The sequence below is a fragment of the Tachypleus tridentatus genome, chromosome 8 (genome assembly GCF_004210375.1).
Source record: "Tachypleus tridentatus isolate NWPU-2018 chromosome 8, ASM421037v1, whole genome shotgun sequence".
In the NCBI taxonomy this organism is placed as follows: domain Eukaryota; kingdom Metazoa; phylum Arthropoda; class Merostomata; order Xiphosura; family Limulidae; genus Tachypleus; species Tachypleus tridentatus.
Window position 1 is genome coordinate 22,930,309 of NC_134832.1, and position 23,956 is coordinate 22,954,264.

Here is a 23,956-nt window from a genome sequence, read left to right on the forward strand (position 1 = left end):
GTATTTTTCTTTATGTAACGAAATATGAGAAGAGTGGAATATTTGAGTATCATTAAAATCATTACATTTAAAAAAAAAACTTGTTATATGCAGATTAATTTTGTCAGTTTTTTCTTGAATGATCCTACACCTCACAGTAATTAGCACAGATAATTATGACTAACTGTCAAACTTGTCTGGAAATCTTTGTAAACCTTTATAAATATATAGGTTGTTGTCGTTTTGAATTAAACACAAAGCCACACAATGGGCTACCTGTGCTCTGCCCACCACGGGTATCGAAACCCGGTTTTTAGCGTTGTAAGTCTGCAGACATACCGCTGAGCTACTGGGCGCATATTTATAGGTAAATAGCAGATAATTAGATGAACATTGGTATTAGTTTATAAATTATATACATATTGGAAATGGTTACGAAAAATGTATATGATACTTAACAATATTCATATAGGGACTTTGTGCTGGTCAATTAAAAATTGGAGTTTTCTATCAAATTATTTTACTTTATTTTAAGCTATACCTCCCTCCCGCCCGTTTTTACATGAAAATAAATAAACTTGTTTGAATATTCTTATTATAGACCAGCTTCCGGCGCTCTAAAAATATTTTCCTAGTAGCTTTCTAATTTCTCTTGCTTGGGACCTTTTGGTTCATCTTCCGGTAGTGATGCTCCAGATTCAGAAACTGGAGGTGCAGCAATTTCTGGTTGTCCTGGTAATAAATAATTTCCTGGATACACAGAAGCAAACACTGTTGGAGGAGCATATACAAAAGGTGCTGGGGCTGCAATATGAAATGGAGAAGCATGAAATTGTGTTTTTCCTTCTGGTTCTTCTTCTTTTTTAGGTTCAGGTTCAGCTTCTTTCTCTTCTCTTAAATGCCACCAGAAGCCAATGACACACCCGCCAAATCCAAGCAACAAGGCAAGAAAACCAACTGTTACTATTGCCACTGTGAAGCGCATGCTGTCATACTCGCTAGATCCAGCGTTCGCACGAACTGTCGAAAACATGGCTACAATTCCCGCCAGAAGTATAAAAATTCCCGCCACTGATCCAACCGCTGAAGCACCATAACATGCTCGTACTTCTGGCCTCATCTTAAACAGATTCTCTTTCTTCAAATCAACTTGCAACCTAACAAAACAAACAAACAAGAAATAAGAAGGAGTCGATCATATTATAATATCTATTCACTATAAATTATGTTCTTGTACAAGTAAAAAGCGTTTTTTCTTTTCTTTTCTGACTAATAATTGTGGCGTAAAAACTTGTTATTTCGAATTTTCATTGATAAAAAATAAGGGCCGAGCATAGCCCAGTGCATAGTGTACCGGACTTTAGATATGTGATTCTGTGATCCACGTCCTCTTAGAGCCAAAAAATAAATAAAATAATGCTATTAATTAAGAGCAGTCAAAGCTGAGTATTAAGGCTTTACGTTTGCTTGCGTTAATGTTTCAAGTTGCTGCGCCATGTGGTTTGACAACCTATGTAGTCGAGATTTCGTAGGTCGCTCCATCTTAATTTTGAAATTTGTGTTCTAACTAAAACAACACCTTAGGTGTGGAAAAAAAATGAATGTGTGACTTAAAGGTGTACAATAAAAATTGGCGGCCAAACTCGCAGCCACACTTCTAGCACTGATAAGACATTTACATCAAATTTTCATTCTACATTTACTTAGTCAGGCTACGTTTTTCATTCAACTTGAGGCACGGTGATGGGTAAAACAAAGTACACCGTAACCAACTAGTAATAATTGAATATTTGCTGTAAAATTAATATCAATACTATAAATGTAGCTACTAATTTGGCAGTCACTTTGATTTCATTTCTTTAAGTTGCACATCAACCTTTTTTTGGCCACACATTTTTTCACACCTACGGTATTTTGATTATTTGTCATGATTTTTTGTCAGTACACACCAATAAACCACAGCTTGTAAGAAGGTGACACTGGATAGTAACCAACATTAACTTTAGGATCACAACCATACTATTCGGAACAGGCCTATACATTACAAAATTCTTTAAAGTATATGGTGGTAATTTTATCTCTCTAAAACAGTGTTAACAATTTCCTTTATGATAACGTCATGTAATTTAGGTTAACAATTTCCTGTCATCACTCCCATGCCGTCTCAAACATCATTATTTATGGTAATTGCTTAAACTAATATCACTTCAGACTAAACGCTTTTTAATTAGAATAGTTACATAAAATTTAGTAAATTTGTGCTGAAAACTGGCAATGAATAACCAACAATAAAATAACTGTCAAACAATATGATTCTTTTTAATACTTGAGCTAAAAACTGCTAATTTAGTTTGCTTGGCCTAAGCAATACTTATGTACCTGCATGTCCTCTCACTTTATAGTTTTGTTATATAAATCAGCCGTATTTAATACGAATGACAAAATCTAAGAAGGTGAAGCGGTAGTAAAAATGATGGACCGACAGCTCTCTCGACTTTTTGAGTAGGCTTGTGCAATAATTTTCGTCAAGTTTGAGAGGTGTTTTTCTTGAATAACATGTAGTTTGTATTTACATCAAATAGATAAAAACGATCTATCAGTGTACAAACTTTGAAAAATTTACATAAATGTTAAGTATGTTTTTCTATGAAATAAAGTTCCCCTTATTTTGGCATGGAGAAATAAAAAGGAAGAAACTCAATTAAAACTGGAGATGTTACATCTCAGGCATTTCTTTATGGATTGCCTTGAAATTTCATATGTAAAGTGAGAGTCCAGTAAAGCACATCCACTGCAGCAGGTTGTTTTTATCGCACGTCACTTTACCTTGTGTTCATGAGATGTGTAATCTCAGTATTCGATTTAACAACAGTAATCCAAGAGTTGGAAGAATGGTGTTAACTACTTGTCTTTCCTCTAAGCAATCATTTCTATCTTAGGGACAGAATTATGTTTCATTATTATGTATAAGTACCTTATATTCAAAACCTTTTAGTTGGAAGACTTCAACATACATGTTCTAATAACTTATTTTAAGGCACACTATGTGAAAACACACACAAACGGCGATTCTGAAAAAAATGTTTGATTTTAAATAGTTGGGTATTAGTAATTATATTATGTCTCTTTCTTCCCTTTGAAGGCTATGTAGGCTGAACTTCTAATGTTGGCTATGGCCAAAACTATCAAAACAATTTGACTTGTGTTTCTTACTCAATTTGTTAACGCGTTTATAAACGTCGTTCGTTTATTTTTCTGAAGTAGCGTCACCTAGTATGTTCGGAAACGAGTTAAACAATCAGAAGCCAATTTATCTTATGAAAATGATTAACCATACTGTTGAAAAAGTTATCATAATTTAATTTCATTCGATTTTTTAAACTAAATAAACTCTTAAGTACGAGGGCTGTTCAAAAAATACGCGGACTGACATCATAAAACAAAATGTACTTTATTTAGAAGTTACAGGTCTGGGACTCCTTCAAAGTACTCTCCTCCCCAACGCACACACTTATCCCAACGGTGTTTCCACTTGTTGAAACAGTCCTGGTACGCTTCTTTTGTAATGTCCTCCAGCTCCTTCGTCGCATTTGCCTTAATCTCGGGAATCGTCTCAAATCTTCTTCCTTTCAAGGGTCTTTTGAGTTTGGGTAACAAGAAAAATCGCAAGGAGCAAGGTCAAGTGAGTAGGGAGGTGGGGAAGAACAGTGATCGAGTGTTTGGCCAAAAACTCACGAGTTCTAAGGGCTGAATTTCGCAGCAACGTGGTGCATCTTCAATGTTTCGGTCAAAATCTCGTAACAAGATCCAACTGATATCCCACACTCTTCAGCAAGCTCCCTGACAGTCAGACGTCGATTTGCCCGCACCAGGGTGTTGATTTTGTCGACGTGTGGGTCGTCAGTTGACGTGGAAGGACATCCAGGACGCTCATCATCTTCAATGGACTGTGGACCATCCTTAAAACGTTCATGTTACTTGAAACATGCCGTACGCTTCATAGCAACATCACCGTAAGCCGTGTTAAGCATAGCAAAAGTTTCAGTCGCAGATTTTCCAAGTTTAACACAAAATTTCACAGCAAGTCGTTGCTCCTTCAGGTCATTCATTCTGAAATCCGCCAAACGAAAAAATCGCACTTCACTTAAAACCGCGTAGCTAATACACAAATAAAGATATCTGCAATCGGGAAATGGCGTCGTAATCAGCTGATCTGTGCAAACCTAGCGACACCAAGCGGATTACCCTGGAACCAACTAGAGCCGCGCAATTCAAACAGTCTGCGTATTTTTTGAACAGCCCTCGTAAGTTACCAGAACTGCTAAATAGCCCTTTGACTATAAATCCCTAAACTTAGATAACTTATTCTTGGAATTAATCTCATTTCTCAAGAACTGTATTCCCGCTTCTTTATATGATTTTGAAGTTTGAATTCTAAACGAAGAAACTAAAATAATAACAGTAATAAAACATGCAATTACTGATCTAAGAAAATTTGGTGATTACTAAGCCGATTTTGAATTATCAGTATTTCGAATTAGAACATATTCACATACGCACAAGTATACACATACATACATTTTGCGCAGGAATTTTTGTTTTACTCTTCTTTGGAATCACAGAACGATCTTGGTAGCTAGATATTTCAACATGTTTAGAAACATACTATAGGCTTGATCAAAACGTTTGCATACTGTTCTTTACTGAGTTTATTGTTTACACGTAAGGAGCTGTTGTTGAGTGAATGTCTGAGTAGTAAGAGAGAAGATAGCGTATTATCGGAAAAGATGTATGAGTAGTTATTCTGGTCTGTATAAGTTATTTTGAGCGTTTTTTCATCAGCACAGACACATATTTACTTGTTTTGTATGAAAGGGTGTGCTTCTGGTATAATCTTTTTAGAAACAGATTAACATTTTGTTCAGACAATTTCTCTGTACTTGGTGTAAATTCATGCCTCGTCACTTGCTAGGAGTTACAAGACGCCAAATTGTTCGACTGTCCAGAAATGGTGTGAAGCAAACGAACATACCAGAATAGTAGGGTTCCTCCAGTGTACTGTATCCACAATCTTGAAACGTCATCAATCTATGGGAAATGTTGTTCCAGGAAGGTATATTGGTAGATGCTAAAAACCACTGCCTAAGTTTACCGTGTTTTGATCAGGTTAACATGTCAAGGTTGAAAGAAGTCTTGCAACAGGAAACTAGGGATCCAGAAGAACAATTAGCTGGATCCTGACCAAACAAGGTTATTTTGCAAAAAAAAAATGGCTATCTGCAACTAGATCGTAACCAGGATTCACCCCGTCATCGTTTTACTTGGACAAGACGGCATGCCCACAAATGAGTCCTGTTTCCGGCTTTTTAAAGCTGATGGTAGGATTCATGTTCGTCTTTCGCCTAAAGGACACATAAGGGATGACTATCTTTCTCACAGGGAACACACAAGAAGTGGTGCAGTATATGTTTGGGCAGCTATTCATCATGATGAAAAAACTGCTCTTAACACCCTTCAGGGAAACGTCAGTGGCCCTTCCCACAGTTATTACATGGAGATGATATTTCTGCCATATGCTAAGGTAGGGTTTTACAATAACTTTGTGCCCAAGAATGACAATGTCACTGCTTACGGCGCACGTATTTTACAGGATTAACTCGAACAAGAGGAAAGTAGAAAATTGCCAAGAACAACAAAGTCTCCAGGTTGTAATACCATTGAGAATTGTTGGGCAGAACTGAGCAGAAAAATGCTAACCTCAACCCTAAAACAGTTACTGTAGGTACGTTGCAGCACATTTTAGCAACAAGATGAGATGAAATTACGGAGATTACATCAATAATCTCATCGACAGCATGCCACGCTGCCTTGTAAAGGTTATTAGAGTATGAGAAGGGCCAACCAAATACCAAATGTTTAATACAAACTGACATAAGGTTACAGGTGATATTTATAATGGTTTAATGTTATATTTTGCCATTATTTATGTTTTAGTAATATTTTGTTTTGATAAGTGAAATGCTGAATTACACATCTTTCTACAGGTGCCAGATAAAATTCTTTGTTTTTCTAATAAATCGTCGTTATGTCTATAGAACCTACCTCATTGTACAAATTACATATGCACTTGTTTACTATAACATGCATTTCTCGGTTTGACAGTACAAAGTGTATTACTTGTATTCCATAGTAATAATAGTGATTTATTTGTTGCAAAATATGGAAACATTTTAGACAACGTTATACTTACAAATGTACCTGTTATTCATAAGATAGTTAATATTGTAACTTGACAAACAGAAGAAATATCTACTTCTGAAATGACTTACTCTTTACTAGTAGAATTATGTCGAAAATAAATGGACGTTAAGCAGTGTTTTATTTTCATTAAAATGATAGGATTTTTGTATTTCTGATACTGGTCTTCATGTTGAACTTTCTGCATACTGTGTTAAAGTGTTCAGTATGACTTTACATTTCATGTTTATTTCTGAATTTTGCTCAAAGCTACTACACGAGGGCTATCTGCACTAGCCGTTCCTAATTTAGTAGTGTAAGACTAGAGGGAAACCAGCTAATCACCACCACCCACCACCAACGCTTAAGCTACTCTTTTACCAACGAATAGTGGAATTGGCTGAAAGGGCAAGCATATTTGGTGTGACGGGGATTCGAACCCGCCACCCTCAGATTGCGAGTGGAGCGTTCTAACCACCTGCCCGTGCCAGGCCACAGTTCTTGTTCAGTGGAAGCCATAAATGCTTCGTCGTCCAAAAACAAGAGCTCATTTAGGCTTTCTTTTTCAACAATGTTTGCCATTTTGCAAATACGGTAAACGTACATTAGGAAAAGAAATTTTGAGAGGACACAGCTCTGCCAGATCTCCAAGCTCACTTGAATTGTTTTTCAGGCACCTGACCTCGTTTTGACAACTGCAGTTCTTGTAGATGTTGTTAGAACTATCACTAACACCATAGGTTTTCAGTATCTTTCTTAGCTGTTCTCTGCTAACTGTAAAACGCCTTCTTTTGATCAATAAAGGCTGTATTCAACTGTTTGTTGCACTCAATGATATTTTCTCTAAGTTTCGTACAGACTGCATCAGTACAACTTCCATTCTTTCTGAATCCTATTTGTGTCTTATTTAATTGAGTTTTAATGATTGGTCTTAGTTGCTTCTCACCATTTTATAGCCTTCATCTGTTGTTGTGTTTAGTGTTGGCTTTGAATATCTCGTATATCGGCAGATTCTTCTCACCATGCCATCCCATGGCGCAGAAAACTCACGATGCTAGTAACAGGATTTTGATACCTGTGGTTGACAGAGCTCAGATAGCTTATTGTGTAACTTTATAGTTAACTACAAACATATATATAAACTTCTCACCATAATGAAGTCAGTTTGGCTCGTGCAGTTCATATCATACCTTCCATACCAAGTGTATACTTATGTATCTTTACGTTTGAAGAATATATTTGTAATGAATAAGTCATGCTGACTACATAGTTTCAGAAATCTGCTTCCATTTCCATTTCATCAAACAGACTTATTTTCTTCTCTAGTTTTCCGTTAAAATCGCTAATTATGTACATATTGCCTACTGCTTTTACATTGAAATATCACCAGGAAGATTATCGAATAAATTCGTCGTTTTCTTCCTCGTATAATTGTTACGTATTGCTTGGAGCTGCGGGTATGCTGTTATTTCATTCACTCTTATGTAGGATGTACTTTTTGCTGTATTTGGGTCAATCACGAACACAGCTCCTTATATGGCTTATTCTACTACATTTACTCCAGAATAAACAAGCATATATGTAGTTTTGTTATAGTTTCCTGATGTTGTTGGCTTTGGGCCAGGTATCTGCTAACCCAAGTACTTTTATCTTTTGTATCACCATCATTTCAGTTAAAAACCTGACTTTTTCACACATGTGTTAAGTGTTGCAATGTTTTCTTATCTGTTTGTCCTTTGTACTCGCCTGGTTAAACCGTATGTTTCCTTTGTTTTCATTGAACAAGGTTTAAGTCATCACCTGCTTAAGCCTGCATACATTTTATAAGGTCTTTATAAATCAATCAATGCAGTTTTTAATTGTGACTGTGAACATACGTCCTTTGCTGTGGTTTGATGTTGCAAAAAAAAGTACAAATGAGATTTTAAAGTTCACGTTTATTAAAAAATTTGTTCACAATAATGATCGCCATTTTAATTATTTTGCAATTAAAGCTTCTGATTAAATACAAAGACATTGACATTTTCGCTGTGTTTGGAATTTCTTCTCAAGTGTAGGTCCTAAGGCATTAAAGAACTTATACACTTGTCGATGTACGTGGATGAAAACAATTAATCGCTCCATCGCGTGCACATGTGCTTGAAGAGACCAGCGCGAAATATACGTTGAATATTTAATAGTTGCTATGGGTAGAAGAAAGAAAGTTTTGTAAGAACAAAAATAAATCCAATAATAAATCGTTTTTATTTTACATACGTACATACATATACGTGCACACATGTATTAATATAATAGTATATTATAAATATTACTCACTGCGTTAATAATTAATGAGCCACAGTTTCTTTAGTTTGAGTATATTTATATCTTATTTCCATCTGTGATTTCATCACATTTAAAATGATTCCTAACCATACCTATGTATATTTTTGTAAGATAAAATCAATTCTTTTTCATTCAGTGCATATATATCAGTTAAATATTAAACCTCTGTCCTAATCTCGACTATTGTTTTTAAACCTAAAGAGTTTCAACTGTCATGATACTTTGAGTATTCAAGTAATATACTTTACGCGATTTTTAACGATAATTTGAAACAAACAAGAATAATCAGTCCAGAGCCCATATTTAAGTCCAAAAGATTCGCTCTGAAACATTATAATACTCTAGATCAAGGCTTTTTTCTTGTTAGGTCCGGCATAGCCAAGCGTGTTAAGGTGTGCGACTCATAATCTGAGGGTCGCGAGTTCGCATCCCCGCCGCGCCAAACATGCTCGCCTTTTCAGCTGTGGGGGCGTTATAATGTGACGGTCAATCCCACTATTCGTTGGTAAAAGAGTAGCCCAAAAGTTGGTAGTGGGTGGTGATGACTAGCTGCTTTCCTTCTAGTCTTACACTGCTAAATTAGGGATGGCTAACACGGATAACCCTTGAGTAGCTTTGTGCGAAATTCAAAACAAACAAACAAAACATATATTGTTGATTTTTTGCAAGCGAAAAGCTTCCATAAATTTAGAGAACAGGTGGGATTTGCGCAATACACATACAACAATATACGTCGCAGGCATCAAATTAGAAAAACAAACAAACTTTCTTGTTCATCAGAATTCGATCCATATTTTAGACCAGTGAAGGTTAGGTTCAACCTTGACCTCTTTTTTCTCTCTCAGAAATTGTTCTTTTGTTTACTCTGTTACTGAATTCTAGATAATTACCAATGTCACATTGCTGAAATGTTACATTTTGTCCATTGTATGCAGTTTTAATTACACCCTTGTGCAAATTAATTGAAACAAGATGGAAAATTACGATTTTTTTCAATTTTTTGCGTTTCATTTCTGAGAATCCAAAAATTACTCACAAATAAATACATGATATGACCTCCTTTATTTTTGAAAAAAATCATTAATCCGCTTTGACATCGAGTCCACGAGTTGATTGCAATCTTCACTAATTTTTGGATCGCGGTACCACACCTAAATTATGGCCTCACGTCGTCTTTCTTTACAAATCGCCCAAAGATTTTCAATAAGATTTAAACCTGGAAAGTTTCCAGGCCAGTCCAGCACCTTTATTCGCGTTGTAGTCATAAAATTCTTCACAAGTTTCGATGTGTGGCACAGAGCCAGATCTTGCTGAAAAATGCCAGATCCATCTGGAAATTTCTTTTTTATTCTGGAACGACTCTTCTCTACAAAACTTCGATGTACTGTGGTCCTCGCATCATACCTTCTACGATATGTAAGCCTCCGACGCCATAGTAGCTGAAAACGCCACAAAACATCTTCTTCAAGGGATGTTTTACGAACTAATTGAAGTGAGATTTTCGAAGTTTCTCACCTGGAGATCTTCGAACATGCAGACTTCTTTGACCCTGCACGAAAAAATAAATCTCGTCACTGAATAACACCTTCCTCCATTGTTCTTGCATCCAGTTCTTCTATTTCAGACCCCTTTGATACCGTTTTTTCTTTATTGAGTTTGTAAGAAGTAGATTTTTGACTGGTCTCCTTGCCCTACTAACGCAATTTCGAATGACGTAATATTCCTCAAAATTTTGTCATATATCCCAAAAACAGATCCGACCGACAATTAAACACAGATGAGATACATCTACTTAACATAGGACTCAACTTCGCAATAGCACCTAGGTACATTCTAACCTTAGAAATCAAAATATCTTTAGAAGACCTAGCCAAGAGACTTGTGACACTTTCTACAGAGAACAACAACAAGGAAACAACCAAAAACAACCAACAGAAAGAAGACAACTTAGATAATTTTATTGACATCCAACAGCCAAACTTCCCAGGTAAAATTACAAATTTATATTTTCCAGAAACACCTAAAAACAACATTTTAAACGATTTTTTCAAAGAATTTTCTCATAAAACCATCAACATAATTTCACAAAACAGAAAACTAAAAAACAACCTTATAAAAAGAGACATAAATTCCATTAAAAACCTAAAACAAGACAAAAACATAAAAATTCTAAAAGCAGATAAAGGTAACGCTATAGTCATAATGAACACGAATGAATACATGCAAAAAATGAATAACATCCTATCAGACACGAACAAATTTAAACCAATACACATAAATCCAACAAAGACACACGAGACGCAACTGAACAAATTACTACTACAAATGAAAAAAGCCAACACAATTTCACAAACACTTTATTCCTACCTTCGCAAAACCGACTCACGCACACCATAAATATACGGCATCCCCAAACCTCATAAACCAGATTGTCCATTACGACCAATAATGTCCACATATGAATCGTTTAATTATAATCTTGGTAAATACATTGCATGAGCATTCTCCAAATATGTAACATCAGCCAGCTCATTCATCAAAGACTCTTTTAATTTCAAGTCTAATCTAAATCAACTTAACCATAAAGCCTTAATGGCCAGTTTCGATGTTATATCCCTCTTTACAGAAGTTCCAACCATTGAAGCCTGCAAGATAGCCTTAGAACTCTATATCCGAGACCCTAACCCAACCATAGAAATTCCCAGTAACCAGTTAGCAACCCTAATAGAATAATAATAATATTCACCACGATAAAGACAAACTTCATGTTCAACAACCAAAACTATATACAAACAAATGGCCTAAGCATGGGCAACCCAGTATCACCAGTTCTAGCCAATATTTTTATGACACAAGTTGAAACACAAGCAATTAACACAGCATTACATCCACCACTATACTGGTACAGATATGTAGATGACACGGTTGCGGGATTCAAATCTACAGAACACATACTTAATTTTTTCAATCACATTAACTCTATACATCCCAACATTAAGTTCACATGTGAACAGGAAGAAAGCAATCAAATATCATTTCTTAACCTCAAAATTACAAGAACCGACACACAATTCAAAACAGAAATCCACCGAAAAATCACCAATGCTGGACTATACATTCCTTGGGACTCAGCACATGAAACAAAACAAAAACTCAATATACTAAGAAACCAAATAACACAGCCACAAAACTATGCTCACCAGAAAAAATTAACGATGAATTAGACAAAATAAAACAATACTTCATCAACATCAATAAGTTTCCTCCACAAACCGTAGAAAACATTATACGCACACACCTAGACAGAAAGCAAAATCAACCAACAAAAGTAAATATATCTCACGAATCAAAAAATCACGAAACCATATACTGCCGTATACCATATATTCCTGACATCAGCAGTCAAATAACCAACATTTGGCAAAAACTAGTAACAAAATATGACATTCCAGTTAATACCAAATTTATTCAAAAACCAGGCACAAAACTGAGGTCTATACTATGTAAAAACTACACTGACAAACACCACACCAACATTATTTACAAAATACAATGTGATAACTGCCACGACTTCTATATTGGAGAAACAAGTAGAAAAATGGAAACCAGATTCAAAGAACATAAAAAGTCACCTTCACACGTTTTCGAACACTGCAAGTCAAATAAACACAACATAACCATAGAAAACACTCAAATACTAAATAAAGAAACAAACATAAACAAACTCAAAATTAAAGAAGCCTTACTTATACAACAACTTAAACCCAAAATAAACCAATATAAAGGAACGCCTTTATACCAATATTAATATAATAAAATAAATAAAATTATATATTTAAACATCTAACACCGCCCTCTATATTCCGACACTCAGTTACACAACCCCTTTCAAACATGTGGTCAGCTTCCGGTCAGTTACCTCTTTCTTTGTGAACCTGACGATGACCGAAGAAGGTCGAAATGTTTTTCGCTCTTCCACGTAAAATATTTTCTTAACCCAAACGAGCCGTTTTTGCATATAAAAGTGCTTCACTAGCTCCCCCACACGAAACTCATAAAATACAAACACTTAAATAAAATTGTCAAATGGAGGGCAAAGCTCAATATAACGAAAACATAGGCAATAATATTTCATAGAAATTTAAAGAAAAACTTCGTGTGAAAAAGGTAACACTAAAACTTGTAAATTCACCTATTAAAATCATTGAAAACTAGTCTAAAAAAATGTAACACTAAAACAAGTAAACTCACCTATTAAAATCACTGAAAACATGAAATTCCTCGGTGTCAGTTGCAATAACGAATTCACCCAGTAAAATAGGAATAAACATACAAGGCTACAGTTCAAACACAATACTACTTATTTACAAACTATTCAGGAAACCAGTTTTAGACTATGAAGCCATAAGCACATAATATTGATAACAACTACAAACACTTCAAATAACTCTGCAAAACATAAAGTATTGCGCTCAAACTACCTTTATATACTCTCGTGCATTATATCAACAAAATTGCGCTTCTACTTCCAGTCAAGTGTATAATAAACAAACTAACCACAAAAATTTATTGGAAAGCCTGAAATGGAAATTCACTCACATTGTAATTTCGCATCCTAGTAGTCACACCTGCCACATGAAACACATACTCTGTGCTACTCAACATGATACACGACAAACAACATAATTCAACACCTTAACATGAAGTATCTTTATCTTTTAATAAAATATCCTAATAGTCTCTATACATTTAACATGTTCTAATCAATTTCAGATAATATTTGGGGCACTAGTCGGGCTTTCATTTGGCCCCAATTAGTGAGACCGAGTTTTCTCCGAATACCCCAGTCTCTTCTCGCATCAAAATTGTATAGCATTGGATCTGTAGATCTTAGCCAGTACACTGGATTCACAAATCCCAGCCCGCCCTGAAAATATCCATTTGTTGAGAGTAACCATGCCACTGTTTTTGCTTCTACTCCCCCCTCCCTTTTCTCTGGCAGAAATTTATTTTGCGTATATATGTTTTTCTATTTACGTATTCATATTTTGGTACATCCACTCCCTTTTTTTCACCTAACTCTCAACCAATTATAAGGTGTGAGGGCGAAGAAGGATTGTCAATTCTTGAATATCCCGGGTAACTCATTACTTAATTAGTTAATTCCCCGAATACCTACCAAAAGTAAGGAAGGAAGCTGTTTCGAGATTCGAGTCACATTTCTAGATTTATTTCTTATCTTTAATTCCCAATACCTCAATATGAAGTTCACATCCACGCTTGAATAAAATGAATTTTAGTCTTTTCTAGACATTAGATTACGAAAGAAAATAAACGTTTTTCTACCTCTATTTATCATGCAAGAACTTTCACAGCCGCTTTATGCTAATTTTTATGGTTTATTCCCAAGTTTTTCAATCAAAATCCAGTTATGGCACCGTTAAGCAGAATTTTTCATCTTTGCTCGAATAGCCCTGTTTTACACAGAGATATTACACATCGATACAAACAGCTGTTAAATAATGGCTCTCTGACTAACCTCCTAACAAATGTTACTTCCAAATTTCTAAATAACAAATGTCATCTGCCGGCTACTGTGCATACTGTCCACGGATTTCTCCTCATTATCTTCCTTCCTCTTATGGGCTCATAGTTCTTACAAATTAAGAACCTCTTCTCATTAATAAAAAACTTCTAAACTCAAATTCAGTTCATTCTAACATGTAGACCCAGCCTCTGCACTAAACACTTGTTTGAATATAAATATCATATACCTGAACTTCCTTGTTTACGGTTCGTGATTTTAAAGTCACATACATTGGGAAAACTGAAGTATCTGTTCATTTGAGAGTATCAAACAGAATAGACCGCCCACTATTAAAATCCAGCCACTGGTCCATTCATTCACATCTCTAAACCAGAGATCACAATATTTCATATAACTATTCCTCTATGATACATTCGTAATATATATATTATGGTTTTCTTTTATTTACCTCTGTACTGAGAATTTAAGTATACTAGTTACTAATGGTAATATAGCATTTGCTTTTTGTTTTGTTTGTTTTTGAATTTCGCACAAAGCTACTCGAGGGCTATCTGTGCTAGCCGTCCCTAATTTAGCAGTGTAAGACTAGAGGGAAGGCAGCTAGTCATCACCACCCACCGCCAACTCTTGGGCTACTCTTTTACCAACGAATAGTGGGATTGACCGTCACATTATAACGCCCCCACGGCTGAAAGGGCAAGCATGTTTGGCGCGACGGGGATGCGAACCCGCGACCCTCGGATTACGAGTCGCACGCCTTAACGCGCTTGGCCATGCCGGGCTTTAGCATTTGCTAATACATATCTATGTAGCAGTATTTTCAGATTTCGTTCAAGATGGAATACGTGTATCTCGAAATGTTGGAACTTCGTGAATAATAATACTTTTTTTTTTGCCAATTGTCTTCATCTTTATTATATGATTCTACGGTATTCTGTAAAGATATACCTCACCTTCTGGTGTTCAGCTGTTAGCCAAGGTTTCATCTTCAAAAAGGATGATGAACCGCAGCATACATGTAAACTATGCTGAGGCTTAACTGAAAGCAAAGGACAACAGAATGTTCTCCAAATATTGTTTAACCAACCAATCCCCGGACTTTTTCAATTCGTGCGGGACGAAATTGAAAACAGTTTTGGAATTTCGCACAAAGCTACTCGAGGGCTATCTGTGCTAGCCGTCCCTAATTTTGCAGTGTAAGACTAGAGGGAAGGCAGCTAGTCATCACCACCCACCGCCAACTCTTGGGCTACTCTTTTACCAACGAATAGTGGGATTGACCGTCACATTATACGCCCCCACGGCTGGGAGAGCGAGCATGTTTAGCGCGACGCGGGCGCGAACCCGCGACCCTCGGATTACGAGTCGCACGCCTTACGCGCTTGGCCATGCCAGGCTCAAAATTGTAAACAAGCGAAACTATAATGATGCATATTGCAATTCAGTTGTAACAATTCATTCATAAAGCTTAGAATGTCCTAACAATTGTATATTTTAATAAACTGTGAAAATACACTTAGAACTTTGTAGGTTGGATGAATTTATATCGGTGTGACAGTTAAAATTCCATTTTTCGATCAAATAAAAGTAGTCTAAGAGTTGGTGCTGTTGACTAGCTTTTCTTTAGTTTACCTGTTCAAAATTAAAAAAGGCCACTTGTTTAACTTTGAGTTTGAGTAAAATTCCGAAACAAATAATTAAGGTATTCTGTCGATAGAAAATCAAATGTCACATAAGGATTTTTAATAAATTAACATTTTTAATAAATCCTTATATTAGAATATAATGACGTTAAGATATTATAAATATTTGTTTGTTCACGATGACGTCTCGCATAAAAGAGTTCATTAAATTGCTTGGAACCAAGTAGAATTATGTGAACATACTATGAACTACTAATTATTATGAATGTTACCTAAAATATATGACTGATTGTGAAGTCAGAAAACTATGACTATGACTCCCATAAAACAATCTTTTGTAATCAGGCTATAATGCAGCATGTTGTTTCACTTTAGAGTTATAAAATAAAACTCTGAAAGTTTATGCAAATGGCATCGAACAACTCGACAAAAACATGACCGTGTTATGCTAGAGCTATCGTTTGTTTAACCACAGACACCTCATCATACGTCGATTTAAATGTTGTACCTGCTACTGTCCATGCCATTAACAGATATCGTTTTGTTATGTGTTGCTAGATACGTTGTTTCCAAACTTCAATAAGAAAATTTGTTTTATAAATGAGGCCTAAAAGCTGTGGCTTGTAATTAACATTTACGATCGTGAACAACAAACATCTTTTATAAACTTTGACCTATATTATTTTATTATCAAATTACATGAAATTTCATTGTTTTCAGATATCTGTAAACCAAGTAAAAGGTTGAACCTGCACACTAGATAAATCACAATCTGAAAAGAATAAGAGTAGAACGTAGAAGCTCGCTTGGAATTTGGTATGTCAAACAAAAGCTCACTTATTGTGGTGCTCTAGCATAACATTCCTGTTTTTTTTTTCCACCCTCGATTTGCTAAGTAGTATCATTTTAAAGTAAATATTAATACATCTTGATCTATCCAAAAACTGTTGACATGGTTTCAGGGTGGTATGCAATTAATTGAATAAAAGGAGTTCGAATTAAGAATGAAATGTTATTTTTATATTCTCCTGTAATTTTGACATGTGTCTATATGGAAGTAATAGTACTATCTGTTGTTTCTTGTATGCCTATTTCATTATTTCACAGGGTGTGTATGGACCTTCACCAAAATTGGTATGGAAGCTCATTATGTCTATGGGACGATATATCAAATTTTCAATTTTGCATTTTGCTATTTTTATGATAGTTTTGCGTTTTTTACCACTACTTCATCTCCTGTTAATGAATCTTCACCAAATGTGATGTGGAGAATTGTTGGGTTTATGCAGAGATTCGTGCAAATTCGCGGTCTCACACTTTATGCTTTGCAGTTCTTGGCATTTTTGCAATTTTTACAATTACATATAAGACAAACAACTTTTTATGCCCTAGGATAACCTTCCATTAATCATGAATTTACATGCCTTTCGTCCGTAGAATTTTTTTTTTTCTACTGGATTCGTGAATCAAAATGCATTCCTGTTAACCAATTCACTTTAGATCTGGATCATGAATGCTTTTACTTTAGGAAAATCTATTCCAGAATGTTTGAACATAACGTTTCTTATTTAACGGTAAAGAAAGGATTTACCCGTAATAATTAATGCTACCAACTTAATTTTTCATTCTCGTTTAAACATAAGGGAAGTCAAGATATCATCTGACTAGCCTTTCACCAGGAGAAGTAAGTGATACTCGACTTGAAAAATATAGAGAGAAATAAAGTGAGCTTTGAATAGAGAAACACCAATGATTTTGTATCTAGCATTATTACAGCAAAACTTGCATAGAAGGAAACAACAAGAAAAACTTCAGAAAGCTCTATATCATTAAAGATGGGGTAAAGATAACGAACATTAAACATTTAAATGATAATAAATATAAAATATCGAGTGACTTGAAAATAATTAGTGTGAAATAGCACACAAAAGTATATTGCCAAGAGATAGCAGTTGATAAATCAACAGTGAAATAACACACACACATGTAATGGATATAAAGAAATTCAAATCTATTTCAAGTAACAGCACTTTGTTATAAATGAAAAAAAATTAATGACTGACGAACCTTCTTTTTAACTATTTCGAATTGACTCCCGCACACCGTAATTCTCTGGCATTCTTAAACAAGCAGGTCTGTCCCGTACGACTTATAATATCCACTTATTATTCTTTAAACTACGATCTTAGCAGATAGGTAGTTAGGCATCTCTCAGCTTACGCAACATTTCTAAATTTCTCCTTAAGGAATTTCAGTAACATAATATGCCAACTAAACCTAAAATCTTTAATGTCGTGCCATTTTTCATTGAAGATCCCGCTAACAAAACGTAAATTCATTCAGTCTCCACACTAATGCCCTCAATCCGTTAACTGACCTCTCCAGCACATTTTCTATCACTATCTTATGATTTATAACAACTAAAACAACTTAATTCTCAACAACAAGAATCTTCAAACAGATGGCTCAAGCATAAGCAATCCAATTTCACCTGTTCTTCTTGTCAATATATTTATAAATAAAACACAATGCTATACATTCTACGCTTCATATATTCTGTGCTGGTACGGATATATCGATGGATTCCACGTCATCAAAAGAGCAAGCTAATGTAATGACAATACCTCGAAAAGATACCATTTTTGCAAATATTTGGTGTATAAATAACGTATGGTTCCATCCAAACAAAAGATACGCACATATCGAAGTCAACATTCAATAATCCACACAAGATACAAGTATAAACGATAAATCATGCAATGTCGTTCACAAATGTTTTCCATGAACAATTGTACTTCAATTTTGTTCTAAAAGTCCACCAGAACCCTTAGAAATTATCGTCTGAGCTCCATTATTGGACTTAAAAAAGATGTAAAGAGGAAAGATAACAATGAGCTGATTGATTTGAGTAAAATCCTTTTGGAATAGAATCTGGGTTTTAGATGTTACTAGAGTCATCACAAAGAACATCATCTGTGCAGGAAATAGGGTATATATAATTTAATCAGTCATTTTTCTATCGTTGTCATTAATCGTGAACAGTCCTCTTTCATTAGCGAGGAGCAACTATAACAACGAGTGATATACTGGACTCATTGCTACATTATGGCTGCAATAAATACCAAACGAAACAGAAGCATTACTGGAACTTCATATTCTATTCTAGAAGCTATCTTTTTTATTACAGCTTAAAAGGAAATTGTCATTTGATTTGTCTTGTGGTATTTACTCAATAGTTTTCTCAACCAACGTAATCATCTGTGATCGTGCCAAATTTATCTTGACTTAAAAATCTTGATTTATTCAGTACCAGCTCAGAACCTCAGATTGTCTTTTACCCTGGAGAATAAATTCAGGTTTTTATTTGAATTTTTTCCAGTCTAGTCTCCTCATAAACTTCAGTTAATTTTCACAAACGTTTTTTAAATCAGAACTGTATTTATTAGTTCTATAAAATCTACTAATATTTTTATAAGAGTACAATGGTATTTCTGTGTCTTCTGTAGTGTTACGGTTAGTAGACTCAATATTAGATAGCAAGATAATGAATGTTAAATATTTAACTAATAGTAAATAGGTAATAGTAGATGACTTGAAAATATTTTTTGTGAAAGTACACATACAAATATACTTGAGAAGAGAGAACAGTTAGTAAAGGAAAAGTGCAATAGCACACATACACACAAGTGCACGCACATACATACATCAGTGTATCCTTTACGTATATATTACTAATTATGTATGTATTTCACTCTCTTGGTTCCGTTAGAAACATCGGATTTACTATTGTAGATTGTTTTGTGGACCTAACGTTAATACTTCAGCGTAGAAAAGATAATTTAAATAACGTATATATTTTCAAATCTACTTAATTTTGTATTGTGTTTATTAATGCAGGCCATAATGCAAGAATGAAAAAAAGTCGCACTTACAGGTATTCCACTATTATGAGAGACAGAATGTAAATTTATATGAGACGTGTTTTAATTATCATAAGTGGCCTATTTGTTGTAACCCATTTATTATTGTTATCTTAATCCATTCACTTGCTTTTCTGCATCACTGGGAGAAAGTAACTCTGTTTGTTGAACGGTATTCCTGGATATGAAACAATGCCACAAAACATTGTCCTTTAACACTAGATGAAGAACGAGGCAAGAATAAAAATTTGCTGATACTAATCTAACTTTCCTTTTTATCATCTTAATTCTCTTCTCACTTGATGTTTCAGTAAATACTTGAAAATTCACAATGACGAGAAACTCGCTTGAAGTAAAAAGTGTTCTAAAGATGGCTGTCATGGGTATTAAAACTTAAATTAATGTACAGAACAACGTTTCGACTTTCTTGGGTCATCTTCAGGTTAAAAAAAGAGTTTGTAACTGACTGTTGCAAAATCAAAGAAGCCCTACTTATACAAGAACTCAAACCAAAATGACTTATGGAGATCGAGACATTGTTCTGTACTTTATTTTAATTAAAGTGTTAATACCCATACCAACCGTCTTTAGGATAGAAATACCTAGGTTTCTATGATAACTTTTAACGAGAAACTCAGTCACACGGTGTCACTCAAAATCAGTTTAGAAACCAGTGAATAAATAAATAAAATAACTTTCATTAATTTCATTAGTTTATTGAGTAAAAATAATTTTGTAATTATCCAAAGTGAGAGTGTGGCCTTAAAAGAAGTAAGCAGGTAATTTTTCATTTCTATTCAAAGGTCTTATAACATTTTTATGATCTAAACTAAACACTAAATTTTGGGGTATTAATTATTCATAGCTTATCACAATTATCTCTTTTTTATTGTAAAGTTCTACAAGTTGTTGACAATTCTCTATAAGAGAAAAAAAGGACACTTTTTATCTCACCCAGCCACCTACCTGTGCACATCACTAATGAAATATGTTTTTATCACCAAATGATCTGTTGCTTTTGTAACATGCAACATTATTTCTGTGTTAGCATTAGTTACATTTATCACGTTATTTCTGTGTTAACATCAGCTACGTTTATCACGTTAGTTTTGTGTTAGCATTAGCTACATTTATCACGTTAGTTTTGTGTTAGCATTAGCTACATTTATCACGTTGGTTCTGTGTTTGCATTAATTACATTTATCATGCTAGTTCTGTGTTAACATTAGTTACATTTATCACGTTAGTCCTGTGTTAGCATTAGTTACATTTATCACATTAGTTCTGTGTTAACATTAGTTACATTTATCACGTTAATTTTGTGTCAGCGTTAGTTTTGTATTAGCGTTAGTTACATTTATCAGGTAAATATGTCAGTAATATATTTAGTAATACCATAAAAGTAAATAAAAGCAGAATTCTGCATAAAACGTAGTAAAATTAGAATGAAATGAAATGATTTGGCTTTTATCTTTACTCGTGTCTTGTACAATAGTTCACTAATTTCTCTAAACTAATTTTTACTTGTTCATTATGACTTTTGTAGGGTTTGATAAATTTATCTACTTCTACAAATAATTTGTAAATCGGCTCTTACTGGTTGTCATTTCAAAGTCAATACACAGTATTTAGTTTATTTCACAGGTCACAAACAAACAATGCACTGTAATTTGTTCATTTATCACGAATTACCTCTCACGTAACTCACGTACACGATTAATGAACATGCTTTTAGCCTAAACCGTATATATCTAAAGATTCAATAACAGTCTATAAATGTAGGTGTACGAAGAATAATAATTAATTTAACCGATGTTGTGAGAAATATTGTCTTTAGATGATACAGGTTATTGTTAATTCCAGTAATTACTTTATGTGATGATTGATTGTAACCTAACCGATGTGTACTATTATAAGGATTGTGTTATACACAATCGTTACATTGTGTCAAGTATATGTTCTTATTTAGGACTTTTGGTTATTCTATTAAGCTTATATTAAAAAAGTGTTCGTCTTCTACGTTTAGCTAATTAATATTATAGACAAATAATAGGGGAAAGAAAACAAAGGGGAAAAAACGGCGTGAACAAAAAATATCCTTGATAATTGTAATCATAAGTACATAAAATATCTTTGTTTATTTCAGAGCAAAGCCACAATGGACTATCTGCTGTGTCCACTGGATTCTAGAGTTGTAAGCTCGTTAACATATCGCTGTCCCATAGAAGGGCTACATAACTAACTGAAATCTATTACAATTGCTTCTAAAAGAACATATGCCACGTTATGAGAGTACAAACATAAAAACACTAAACTGATGATAGTAATGTAAATACTAATAAAGATATATGAATCTTATTATAAGTTGTTGTTTGGACCTGTTTGTTAAGTTGATAACCAAATAGCTGAATTATATATAGTATTTCTTTAAGTATTTAGAAATGAAACATATTTATGTAGCTTTTTTTAAGGAAATGATTAAAACTTACTCTACTTATATCTAGATATATGGCGAGTGAAAACAACCTAACTTATACGCTATGATATTTCAGATTAACAAAATAAATGTTTCACTTACCTTATCAGTACTTTGTTCAAGGTTTTGCTGAAACTAGCCTGCGCAATATAATATTTCAAGTTTGTCTAAACAAACCGAAGTTGCTGTGGAAATCTTATAGTGACGTTGTAAGAGGGAGGGGGAACAATTCAATATTTCTTTTATTTTTAATTGTATACTTTTCGAGGTTTATTATTTTAAATCCAGAGAAATATGAGTATATGCGTTATATCTACCCTAGACTATCATATAAACTGAAAGGACAGCATACAAAGCTACATTTTAAATGTTGACAAGTTACAGAAATTGTCAATAACAATACTGAACTGGCATTGTGTACGGTTGTTATGGCAACAGCAAAGGCATTGCCTATGTATGCAATGAATATATTGCCATATTTTATGGCAGCACTCCAGGTCACAAACTTGTATACATTTATAAGTAAAATCGTTAAACCAGCTCTAGAACCGTATAAATTACACAGAGAGTAATATACAGGGTGTTCGAAAAGTCACTGTGCACTTATACATTTATTAACAGACGTGTTTCAATATAGAATACAGGAGGTAAATATGAATGACAATTATAAACAATGTTGAAAGTGACCCCCGTTGGCATCAATACAGGCCTGGATCCTTCTTATTTTGTTTCAAAACACTGCTATCAGTTGCTGGCTTAAAATAGACTGAATAGATACATGTTTACAAAACTGCACAGTAACTTTCCGAACACCCTGTACTATCGGTCTGTTCACCTGTCTTGGTTTAAGTGATCAAAGAAGCTGGGTCATTATTGTTTCTTTCAGTTAATTATTAAAAAAAAAAACTCGAGTAATCCTGGATATACACTAAAAGTATGTTTCTCTTATTGTCGCTATTAATTAATTCTGGCAGTTGTGAAGCATTTTTAGTAAGGAGATCAGTAGGTACTGAGGTACACGGATTCATAAGAGGTAAGCTCTAAATAATCTGTAATGGACAGTAAATTCCGGAAATGGTTTAAAAAGAATAAATCAAATATGGGCATCATGGAATAATAAAAATATTTATATATACGAAAAAAACCGCCAACATAGCAGTGGATTCTTACTAATCAGCTTTAAAGTTTGTCGAAATTCTTACCTAGATGCTGGAATTGGATAGAATAAGAAAACATCTACACAAATGTTTGTACAACCCCCTGAATTTGCGTGTAGCTTACCTTACAGGGAAACAATGATACAGAAAGAATGTCAGTCAAGAAGAAATAATTTCAGTGACCCTTAAGGTTAATGTAATCTTACGACCTTGTAAATTCTATTTACAATAATGACAACTAATACATACAGAAAACTTGCACAACAATTGAGAACAACTTACTGAAACACTCCCAATATATTTTTTTTTATTTAAGGAAGAGTAAAATATAGCTTTTCCTTAAACTTCAACATGAAATTTTATGAAATTATAGATCAAAGACCGAATCATGTTTCAGGTTGTGGTTTGCACAGACACGACCGTGGAAGTGACAGACAGACCAGATCAATCAGTTACAATGACTATTTTGGACCAAAAGTTGAAGATAACTTGCATTGATTACTGTGTGATGGGGAAAGTGGAATTTTATTGTGGTATAACAGTGGCATGTTATTTGAACTCCACTGAAGACAACAACTAGGATAAGGTTTTAGATCAAAAGTCAAAAGAGGGTCACCCCTTCACTTACTAAATTAAAAAGTAAAAATCCACGGTAAATTCTCGATAAAATA

General features: G+C 34.3%; 1 protein-coding gene across 1 annotated transcript; it reads right to left on the reverse strand.

Annotated features, from left to right (window-relative positions):
- Positions 1-22,453, reverse strand: LOC143258668 (uncharacterized). The gene is made up of 2 exons (XM_076518037.1): positions 22,231-22,453; positions 1-1,136 (listed from the first exon to the last, which is right to left on the reverse strand). Exon 2 carries the CDS (start codon positions 1,097-1,099, stop codon positions 611-613), a length of 489 nt encoding a protein of 162 aa, XP_076374152.1. The 5' UTR covers positions 1,100-1,136; positions 22,231-22,453; the 3' UTR covers positions 1-610.
- Positions 22,454-23,956: the final 1,503 nt, after the last annotated feature.

Bases quoted from the DNA above. Each gene is read 5' to 3' on its own strand.
- LOC143258668 (XM_076518037.1), bottom strand. From the start codon at position 1,099: ATGAGGCCAGAAGTACGAGCATGTTATGGTGCTTCAGCGGTTGGATCA.